General features: G+C 43.6%; 1 protein-coding gene across 8 annotated transcripts in view; it reads right to left on the bottom strand.

Annotated features, from left to right (window-relative positions):
- PTPRT (protein tyrosine phosphatase, receptor type T) overlaps positions 1 to 11,691 on the bottom strand; it is a 301,471-nt gene that overhangs the window by 25,220 nt on the left and 264,560 nt on the right. For 7 of the 8 annotated variants that reach the window (XM_018562607.1, XM_018562609.1, XM_018562613.1 and 4 more), the window contains 3 exons: positions 4,783 to 4,897; positions 2,249 to 2,325; positions 2,120 to 2,156 (listed from right to left, as the gene is read on the bottom strand). In XM_018562607.1, the coding sequence (XP_018418109.1) occupies positions 2,120 to 2,156; positions 2,249 to 2,325; positions 4,783 to 4,897 (229 nt within the window). The remainder of the gene's footprint in view (positions 1 to 2,119; positions 2,157 to 2,248; positions 2,326 to 4,782; positions 4,898 to 11,691) is intronic. The other variant, XM_018562610.1, reaches the window with a different exon arrangement.

The following is an 11,691-nucleotide window of genomic DNA, read 5'->3' as shown; positions in this document are numbered from 1 at the left end:
AAAGAAGAATTTTTACACCCCCCCCCCCCCCCCAAAAGTTAGTGTAAGGACTTACCTTAAATTATACCTCTTAATCCGATCATCTTCTTCTTTAGTGTAGTTTTCAGATGTCCCTCCAGCGCTGGTGCGGGTCTCTGGTCCAGCGCTGCTGCGGGTCTCTGGTCCAGCACTGACTCCTCTGTCCTCCTCTCCTCTGACTTCCTACAGAGTCTGTACGGGTGCACGCTGCTCCATAGACCTACCTTGTGTCTCTCCTCGTCTCCCGGCCGAACATCACATGCGCCCGCCCCAAGATCCTTTGCGGCCGCCCTAGACTGTTCAGATGTTTGGATGGAAGCGTGCGGCGAAGACACAGGTAAGTTTAAACCAAAACGTTTTTGCATATATCTATTGCTTGCTAGCAGTAGATATATGAAATAACAACCTGAGGGTTTATTAACCCTATAACATGTTGATGATGGGGGGGGAGGGGCAAAGACGAAATAGAGAATAAACTTTTAATACCTGCTGATCCTGCCATCTGATCCGTTGATTCCCCAATTCATTTTTCAAGTTGGCAACGCTCTTGCTAGTGCAGTACCAGTTGCCACTGCATCATTTTCACCTGGTGCTGTGGGCACTTTGACTACATCGGTGCATTAGGGAGTAGGTAGTGGGCAGGCTATCACAGTTGTCCCTGCTGAATGCTTGGCTTTATAACGGAACCAGCCCTGTCTGTTCTGGATGGAGTAAATGCCAATGTCTGAAACCTTTCCAGCCCGGGCAACAATGAACCACCGAGACCCATTTGTGTTTGTTCCAGCTGAGGGACTGGTTCTGCTCAATACCGAATGCCTTCTCTGATTCTCCATAATGGCGGCCATCTGAGGGAACGCCTATTTCCCGGTTACAACTTTTTATCATATTTTAAACAAGTGCTTTGCTAGGACATTACTATCAATGAATGAGCCTATATGAGCCTATAGATATACTTTAAAGTAGTGTTAAACTCTCAAATGTTTCTCAATAAGGAATCCAGATCAAACAAATACACATTGCCCAGCAAAGTATTTCTTTACAGTTTTGCCCAAGGGCTTACAGTAGCGATGCACCGATAATGTTTTTTCGGTAATGAGTACGAGTACCGTTATTTATTTTTCCGGTACTCACCGACACAGAATGCCGACACCGGAAGTCCCATTAAGGAAGCCAGGCGGTGTGTAATGACTCGTTACCTGGCTTCCTGATTACCCGGGAAGCTTTCTCCATGCTCCCTCGTCACCAAGTGACGAGGAAGCATGGAGCTGGCTTTCTGGCCAATCAGGAAACCGGGCACCATGTAATGACTCGTTGCCCAGCTTCCTGATTAGCCGGGAAGCCATCTCCATGCTCCCTTGTCACCAAGTGACGATGGAGCATGAAGCCGGCTTTCTGGTCAATCAGAAAGCCGGGGGGCGGGTAATGACTCGCCGTCTGGCTTCCTAATTGGCTGGCTTCACGACCAATCAGGAAGCTGAGCGGCGAGGCATTACACTCTGCCCGGCTTCCTGATTGGTCAGGGAGCCGGCTCCATGCTCCCTCGTCACCAAGACCAATCAGCAAGCTGGGCACCGTGTAATGACTCGCTGCCCGGCTTCTTGATACTGAAAGCTCAGGTATGGGGCTAGGCATGGGAGCATCTGGGCGAGTATTCGGCCAAATACTCGGCAACGGCACCGATATCGATAGTAGTATTGGTATCAGTGCATCCCTAGCTTACAGTCATCATGTTTCTGAACAGCTCCAACTCTCTCAGCTTGGCTTCCCTGAACTTATTATCCAGTACAAGATTACAAGGGACACAGCAGAGTTCAGCAACTGTCTACATACTAGCTTGGAGAAGGGAGGAACAGGAAGCAGAGGAGTGTCTTGCCATGCTAAGACGGTATGTTTGTGGAGATACACAGCTTACTAGCACACAGAAGGGTGGCTCAATAGGACCCTGCAAGCAGGATACCAGGACCAGTGCTCAGGACACTAAAACATTCAGTCATCAACGAGCAGCATTCATTGTAAGGGATTTAATCAGCATCTGAAACACTTTAAAAAAACATTTGGACTTTAATATGACTTTAACTCCATATCTAAAAAATATCTTTACCTTGTGTGGCAATGTAGTGTCGAGGACGATGGTATCCCTGAGTAAAAAAAAAAAACCATCAGCAATATTTAGAACAAAGGACAGTAAAAGCCTACATGGTTCCAGGGAATACGGGAGCATGCAACTTACATCCACGTAGTTGGCATTTATATAATCAGAATGCGGGTCACCATCTATCAGTTGTAGCCGCACCCGGGAATGGTCATCTGAGGGAAAGAGACACAGAAATGTCACAATTAGGTCAACTGCAAATTGACAGCCAGGAAATCAGCAAATCTCGCTGTCATTTGCGGTTCACTGGCAATGACACATGTCACCATTGGCAAAGTTATTAACAAAGTCAGCAACAAAGTCACTGCCATCACAACTGAAACAAACTTTTCCAATATCAGAAACTTGGGTGGAAAACAAACAGAGCAGGGAGAAGTAACAGAGGTCAGAGTATAAAGGGCTGGTAGGGAATTATGTGGAACACTAAAAGTACTTTATATATAAAAATCAGTATAACCAAGTAAAGCCAAACGCAGGGAGACAAATACTGTGGTGGCTTTATAAAGCAAGAGGATAAAAAGGTTTGGTCTGTAAAAGAATGGAAACGTATTTAGGAAGAAAATAAGAAGGTTATGTAATAAATTATAAAATTGCATTCATATCTTTAAAGAAAATCTGTGCTTTGCCCATGCAGGCAAAAATAATAATGTGTCATGCTTTCATCAATGTTCTGCTGGGAAACCTTGGGTCCTGCTATTCATGTGGATGTTACTTAGAAAAGTACCACCTACCTAAACATTGTTGCTGACCAAGTACACCCTTTCATGGAAAAGGTATTCCCTGATGGCAGTGGTCTCGTTCAGCAGGATAATGCGCCCTGCCACACTGCAAAAATGGCTCAAGAATGGTTTGAGAAACACAACAATGAGTTTGAGGTGTTGACTTGGCCTCCAAATTCTCCAGATCTCTATCCAATTGAGCACCTGTGGGATGTGTTGGAAAAACAAGTCCGATTCATGGAGGACCCACCTCGCAACTTACAGGACTTAAAGGATCTGTTACTGATGGCTTGGTGCCAGATACCACAGCATATCTTCAGAGGTCTAGTGGAGTCCATGCCTTGACGGGTCAGGGCTGTTTTGGTGGCAAAAGGGGGACCTACTCAGTATTAGACAAGTGGTCATAATATTATGGCTGATTGGTGTGTTCTCTGCATTATAGAGGGCCTGCCCACAGCTGATGCAAAAAATAAGGGCCAAGGGACCAAAACAAAACAGTTCCAAAAAAGTTATATACTGTATACCTTTCCCCCCTGTGATTCTAAACTTGAAGTTGGGTTTTAAAACAGGTACTCACTGGCCAATGTAGCTGCATGCACTGTGGAGTAATTCATCCTTAAAGTTTGCACTTTCATTTCAGCAGCTCAGCTCCCTCTGCTCCCCCCTCCCGGGAAGCCTTTCAGGCTTCTAATCCTTAATGTAAACACAGAGTAGATGCACAGAAAGAGGGGGAAACACAATGCTGAAATGAGACATGTAAGACTTTACTGCTCCTGTTGTGGAATTTGAGGATAAAATACTCTACAGTGCCAGTGTAGGGAATAATGTGACTACACTGGTGTTTGATGATTGGCCATTGTCACATGGGGGAGTGGGAGTGGGAGGGAGCCCTGAGCCTGTTAGATCCAAGCTGTAATTTGAAGCTTACACAAAGTTAAATCTTTTCACTTCTGGTGGCCAAGAAAAGCAGCATGGGCGTGATAGAAAAGTACGTTTGTGCCACCGGTGTGTTCGCCAATAAACTGAATATGTCGCTTTGCCCTGCATTGGCAAAGCACAGGTTGACTGTAAGGGGAGAATTTACAAATCAACTGCAGAGCCATACACTGGGCCAATGCCATTTGAACAGCATTCCCACCAATAGATGGAGGCAAGGAAGATAGGAATTTCCTATGCTCATCGTCTCCCTCTAGTGGTGGGACTCCGGTGTATTTAGGTGATGCTACTGTCAGCTGCAGATATGTGTAGACTCTACACTTCCCCTTGGACACAGTGGATACCTCTAACAAGAAAACATGGCGGATAAATACCACTTGCAAACTTTAAAAACTCACGGCTTTGCCTTTCAATATCAGATTTTTTAAAAGGTGGGTAATGGATATATTAAAGCCCAACTGAACTTTTATTTTAAATCAGTTAAGTATAAAGGTGCATTAAAGCAAGAGGTATGCAAAGTCTTACAGTTTTCTTTGGAAAGCAGCCACAGTCTGAGCAGAAAAGCCTGTCCTCTGCCAGCATCCTGTTAAGGAGGAGCCTTCTAGTCAGAACTAGAAGACTGCGATCAGCAGGGGGCAAGATCTATAGGTGTGACTCAGCATAGTGTGTTGGACCTTTCCCTAGAGATTAGGGTCCTTCTCTGGAGCATGCTGCCACGGGACAGGCTTTTCTACCCAGGCTGTTTCTGCTTTCTAAACCAACTGTAAGACTTTGACTGCTTTTGATATTGATGCAGCTGGAATGTATTTTGTTTATTTGTATATTTAAAATAATAGTTGGGATTGAATTACTTTTTGCCATGAAAGGTGATGCACTATGTCGATCTTTCAACTTAACGCATGCACAGGTGAGCCGGGGTGTGACAATGAAAAGGTCTGATAAGTTAAAGACAATCACCATCCTGTCCGCTAGCGGCACACTCACAGGAGATAATGTTCCCATATCTGTTCTTGTTGCGGTTCTCGTCCTCCTTTGCAGTATCCCAGGATGCGGTCTGGCCTTCAGGCAGCGCCTGCAAGACAAATAAATCAAGGTTTTTATTTTATTAATTTATTTTCTAAAGTGTAACTATAACCCAAACTTTTTTTCCCATCATGTCTATGCCTCTGTAAGTCATGCCTTTGGCTTAGTCTTGCAATGCCTCATGGGACCTGTAGTTCAACAACAGCTGGAGTGCCGAGGTTGCCTACCCTTGGAGTAGGGAAAGGTTAGACCCCTGTAACGTTTTTATTGCTGTCCGTGTTACCACTAGGTAGATTCATCCTCTCTATTTGTCCTGGTGACCATGGTGAGGATGTTGAGGTGAAATCCAAAATGAGGGTAACGGTGAGGGAAAATCTCCCAGTAAGCACACTTGTTCCTAAAAGAGGGGAATTTTGTTTACTTTGAAGGGATTTCCCCTCACTTTCTGCTGCAAATCTGGGACAGGGAGTAAAGATAAACCTCCCCAACAGGACATACACAGTAAGAAATAAACCGACATGGGTTTTAACTCTTCTTTGCTCTAGCCAAACATTTGGCTAGACATACAATTTAATGGATTACCATTCTTATACGTAATTTTTTGGTTCTCAACATCAGAAGATGAAATGATCCCTCAAAACAAAAGATTAGGGCACAATCAAATTGTATGGTTTTCATCAAAGGAGTTAAGTTACTAAAGCAGTAGAGGCTGTTTAAACTGAATTCATACTTAGCTTTGTGAAGGTGGTGACATTGTGCTGACTTCAATCATTCAATCACGTGTGAGATAAAATCAATTTTTAAAAAAAAAAGTTTCAGTTTAGTAAAAAAGTTTTTTGGGGCATACAGCGCCAGTGTAATGTTGTACCTCTAATGAAGTGTATCTTGTGTTCTGCCAGCTTCTGGTTAGTGTAATAATCGTCCCCTCAGTGATGCTGGATACTCCACACAGCCCTACCCTTCCTGTCTTCTCATCCATTAACAAAAGTAATTGTATTATTTCCCCAGAAAGCAAGGCATGAATGGGCGAGGGTGATCCTGTAATTCTTCTGTCCCTTGCCCATTCACAGGATACATTGCATTCCAGGGAAAAATACAAGGAGTTTTGTGAAAAGGCAAGGCCAAACGGCACGATCTTTCACAGTAGCAGTCACAACCTCTCATGCCTGCAGAGCCAAAAGATCACCTTTGCGGGGAGTATGAGGGAAGGATTATTACACTAACCAGAAGGGAGTAGCCCCACTGCAATGGGTAATTTTTTAGATTCCTGGAATTCTTCATTAAATTTTTCTTTGCATGTGGTTGGATATTCTTTGCAAAGGGAATTCTTACTTAGTAAATCAACCCCAGTCTCTTCCCATCAGATCAGTTTGTCAATGCCGACTGTGAATTTGGTTCAGGAAAAAGGAAAACATTCAATCAACTTCACTCTAGGAAAGATAGGTGCATGCCAGTTGGCCAATTCACAACAAAAGCACAATACAGAGATGTTTAGGGATTTTGAATTTATCTAACTTTAATCAGAAGCACAGTGTCTACAATTTGAACAATAAATCATTTTGGATGGTGGTTCTTATATAGCTATTTGATTTTCTTCCATAGGCATCAGTGCAAAATGTATTCCCCTCCTTCCTCTACATGTCTGCTGGAGGATGCATTTGAGTTGATGGAAAATTGGCAACCATGGTGTATAAGAGGGGTAGCCAAACTGTAGCCCTCCAGCTGTAGTGAAACTACAAATACCATCATGTATCTACCTCTGGAAGTCATGCCTGTGGCGCTCAGTGTCTTGCAGTGCCCTATGGAACTTGTAGTTCCACAACAGCTGGAGGGCTGACATTTAGCTACCACTGGTGTATGACATCTCCTGCCCCCAAAGCCCTTCTTGGTGGTTTTAGATGGGCAGTTCTAGTAGGAGTATAGAAGTAGCACTTCCAATCATTGGCTTATTATGGCTGAAGTTTGCTGTGTTATGGACCTTTAGGCTTTTCATATCACTTATGAAGCCTCTTGTATATGCTATCTGTAGTGGATCCAGGGTCACCACATGCTACAGGCTTTGTTCTTCTCTGTACTTCTGAAACACATTGCTGGTGAGCTGATCATCCATGCTCTGTTAGTAGATGTAGCCAGCAGCTACACTGCCTGCTAAAGGAAACCTATACTGACAAAGTATACAGGCTGCCACTGCAGGCTTCCCCTTCGGCAAATATTTGTTCCCTGTCTGACATTGTGGTCCACTGTCTTCAGTAATTTAACACCTAACTGAAATTTTAGTTCAAATGAGCTAAAAACATTCCAGCTGCATGAAAACAAAAGGTGTTGAATGGCGCCTGTTCCCAGACTGCATGCTATAGAGAATGACTGTTCCTATCTGTAAAGTGAAGTATCTGTACTTCCCATCAGATCAGTTTGTCAATGCCGACTGTAAATTTGGTTCAGGAAAAAGGAAAACATCCAATCAACTTCACTCTAGGAACGATAGGTGCATGCTAGTTGGCCAATTCACAACAAAAACACAATACAGAGATGTTTAGGGATTTTGAATTTATCTAACTTTAATCAGAAGCACAGTGTCTACAATTTGAACAATAAATAATTTTATAGAGCGGCCTCTTTGGCCAGACTCTCTCTGGCATTATGCCAGAGAGACCAAATTATGGGTACAAATGGAACAGGCTCTGAGTCAAACAGCTCTACATAGGGTCTGCTGGATTCCGAAACGATATAGGCAGCTGTCCAGGGACGCCCATCCCTTAACGACCACAACACTTTCTATGTGGGACGCTGTGCACTCCAGTCAACATTGGCCCTATAATTCCCCTCTAATGCCTTTACTGGGCCACACATATTTTTCACCAGGGCTACTGGACGATACATATCGCTCTTGGACCCAATATGGTGCGGATCTGTTGCTTCATCAGGTCTTACAGGATGGGAAGCTTAAAGTGACATTAAACCCTCAGATTTTTTAACATAAAACAATACTGTAATGTGTACCTTACTGTAATCCATGGTTGTTTCCCTTCTCTTTGCTGCTCTTCCTTTTAAATCCTCATGTCTTCTCATCTTGGGGAGAACTTCCCTTTGCAGCTGACTGCCTCTTCCTGTAGTGCTGGCTCAGGTTGCAAACCTATACACAGACACCATGTAGCCATTCCAGAGACAAAGCTGTCTGCTGCAAAACAGAAGTTCTGCCCAGCATGAGAACAGATACAAATTTAAAAGGAAGAGCAGCAAAGAGAAGGGAAACAACCATGGATAACAGTAAGGCGCACATTACAGTATTGTTTTATCTTAAAAAATCTGAGGGTTTAATGTCACTTTAAGCCCCTGTCCTCCCTGAATGACAACCCTAGACCCTCTTTTATGGATACCTGGCGATATGGTCAATTAGCACATTTCGTGCAACAACTCCTACTTTTTCCTACGGGTTCCGTACCCGATAAATGTATATCCTCCCTTTACACATTATTATCGTGCATGGATGCCACACTTCCCCAGCCTTATTTGACGCACTGGGAGAGGGAGTTGGACAGTATGTTGACTGACTCACGCAGGTCCCGCATATTGGCTCTCTCCAAGGGGGTGTCCCTCACACACCAGGAACTCCACTACAAGTTACTGAGTCGTTGGGATTATACACCACAGAGAATGCACCAGACTACCTCTTATCTTGCAGTGAGGACTCAAATCGTCTAGGAAGGGGAACTGCATTGACTTAAATGTCTGCAATTGTGATGTATTATTTTGTGGATTTTTGTGTTGTTTATTTTTGTTTATCTGCAAAAATTTTCTCCAATAAATACTTATTATACTAAAAAAAAAAAGATTAGCAACGTCAAAGTAAAGCTGGGAAGCCTGTTTTGCAAATTTATTCCAGGTTAGTGGCTGAAGCCGCTAGATCAGAATGACAGCCAGAGAACCAAGATCTTCAGAAGTAGAGGTCAGCGATGGCACCTCCACTCCTCCTCAATGCAGGTTTCTTTTACATATTCCTTTTGCCATCCGTCTGTGTGACTACTAAGTAGTTAACAGGTGCCTTTGACTAGCAAAGACGACAAGGCCTTGCTGAGCACGATTTGTGTTTATTGCGGAGGATCTTTTATATGAGGATAGACAGGTAATGAGCGGTTAATTGGGAACACCGCTTTGATCAGAGGTCTATTTGCCTTTAAAGGATCCAGCATCCTAATAGCAGTTAATCTCCAAGCAGAGGCGCCGTGAGCAGTAACAGCTCATTTCCATCCCACTTCAAAGCAGCCGAGGGGAAAACAGACAGTATTATCAAACAGCGGGGTCTTGGAGGGGGGCTTTTGTCGGCTCCTACTTTATAAATATGTCATCAGAATTTTCAAAGCTGAGAATTCTTTCCCTTGTTATCGCTATGTTACCGATGCATCTCTGTCCATTGTATTTGTTTCCATTAATGCTAGACCCTCCTAAAGTCAGAATGTAATTTAGTTACATCCATATTTTTTATATATAAAACATTCCACTCTTAAAGAGGAACTATAGTCCTTTTAATTATTATTTTTTTGCATGTTAAAGTAGTTTAAAGCCAAATATCTGCTTCGGCAATAAACAAAAAAGGGATCCCCCTGCAGCTCTTATAAATAAAAAAAAAGCAGCTATCTCTGATATACTTACCCATCTAGCGATGCATCGTAAAAGGTATACAGCACTATTCCTCTCCTGGTTGGAGTGATGCCCAGTTTAATTGCACTCACTTCCTATAAGTCCTGGTTCCGCCCCCACCCTGGAATTACAGGAGAATGGTGTAGAGCAGCCATTCGCACCCAGGGTTTTCTGGAACCCTAGGGTTCATCCAGAGGTTGCCAAGGGTTTCTTGAGCTGTGACTGATTGATCTCCCATCTGAGGTGACTGCATAGTTCCTGGGCCAATGCTACTTAGCAGAAACATCAGCATGACACCAACAATCTATTTGCTATCTCTAAGCGGCACCATTGCGACCTTCACTGAAAGGAGGATATTCTTCCTACTGGAATACTAAGGTAAGGGGCCATTATTCCCTCTGGTCACCAATGTACGTGGCATGTTTCCCACTGGCCCCCAATTAATTAATTTTAGCAAGTGTTCCCTGAGACCTGAAAATTATTTTAAGGCTTCCTCTGGGGTAAAAAGGTTAATGAAGGCTGCTGTAGAGCGGGACTCCACACCAATAAGTGGAACCATTCTTTGATGCATTTAGGATCTGAGGAAGAAGAGAGTGAAGATGACCTCTGACATCCTCAGTCTGGACTGATACACCTCAATTAAAGGGAAGTATGTTTTTCTTTTAAGGTGCAGGGGTGTTTCAATGGGTAGGGATTTTTATTCATAGTAAGAAAGAGATACTTTTGAACTTAAACTAATAAGATAATTTTCTACTGCTAATGTGTCCAGGTGTATAATGTGAAGTGTGAATGTTTTTGATAGGTCTTCTTTAAAGAGAACCAGTTACCAATGGGCATCTGTAATAATGTAAATCTTCATTCTTGAATTGTTATAATAGTTAGACCTTGCCTACCAGGGATTTATGTTAGAGCAGTAGTGTCAGGCTGTAAGTTCATCCTATCTCCTCTCTGTGCTGATAAATGACTCTCAAAAACGACCATATAACAAATGTCCCTTCAGTATTACATGAAAGAAAATGAAATGCTTTGTTAAGTGACAGTTTTACCTTCCTTCAGCAGCCCTTGGCAGCCTCCATGGAGATGTACAGCCTGACTGGTGATTCTGTTCTCCTAATTTTCTGTCCTGATGTCACAAGGACAAAAAGAGATGGGAAACCCCCCCAATGGAGTCATACAAAGGCAATATCAAACTGGTTGGATTTCTAACCGTTCCCTAATCTCTTTGAAACTAAAATGAAATCATGGAGACAGGGTCAGATTGACTCTATCTGCTGCCACAAGGCCAGGTTCCCACTACCCACCAACCCTCCCAGCAATGTCTCCAGCTTGGACACTCTTCAGTAGTAAAGTCTTCACGCATGGTGCCTCAATACAGGCAGTACGTTCCTGTTCCATTTCCCCTGGATATACCCTGCAGCAGGACAGCAAGAAGCATAAAGCCCCAGGCTTGAACCTCTCCTTAACACACATGCTCCCTAAGCATCAGGCCTGTGAGGACAGGGAATGTAGCAACACATACCTCCTCATCAGGCAGGGCTTGAGAGGGAAAACAACTACCAGAAGGCCACCCCAAATATTTATATCCATCCCCCAGCATGCACTGGCAATAAACCTAGTGGTTGTCCAGAGAGGAATGCATATTCAGAACTATTGTTTCTCGATGCTCTATTGCCAGAGACACTCTCCAAAAGCAGGAAGCAAACATTAATCTGAGCTTAGGGAAAGCCCAACAAAATCAAAACTATAACATTTCAGAACTCAGGCTGACTTCAGCCCAGCAGCACTAAATTTAGGCTAGCCACACTGTCCTTACAGCTACGTAGCCCCCATGCCCTGTGGTTCCTCCCACTGACTCTTATATCACTGCAGGACATAGTAGTGTAGTAGGGGCCAGCAGGACTAACCACTGGCTGTGTCTGACCCACCTATAAGTGTGTCCTATGTGAAGACTTGCCAGAGGCTGTATCTCTTCTCTCACAGGAGCCACTCGTTAATTTTTTGTTGGAACATGACAGAATTGCTATAAAGGTTCTTTACATGCTGGCCGGTTTCTGCACACTTGTCACTGTCCCTTTCTCATGTTGGTCTCCTTGTCCCAGGCATTATAAGCCCCTGTACTTAAAGTGGAAGATATGCTAAGCATCATAGCACTGAACTCTTCCCTTTTCCAGCCTATGAAAAATGTAAGAAGGCTGTGGTTGTATA

Source organism: Nanorana parkeri, unplaced genomic scaffold, assembly GCF_000935625.1.
Source record: "Nanorana parkeri isolate BGI_ZX_2015 unplaced genomic scaffold, ASM93562v1 scaffold587, whole genome shotgun sequence".
In the NCBI taxonomy this organism is placed as follows: Eukaryota; Metazoa; Chordata; class Amphibia; order Anura; family Dicroglossidae; genus Nanorana; species Nanorana parkeri.
The sequence above is the reverse complement of the archived record's forward strand: the minus strand, read 5'-3'. Positions and strand labels throughout refer to the sequence as shown.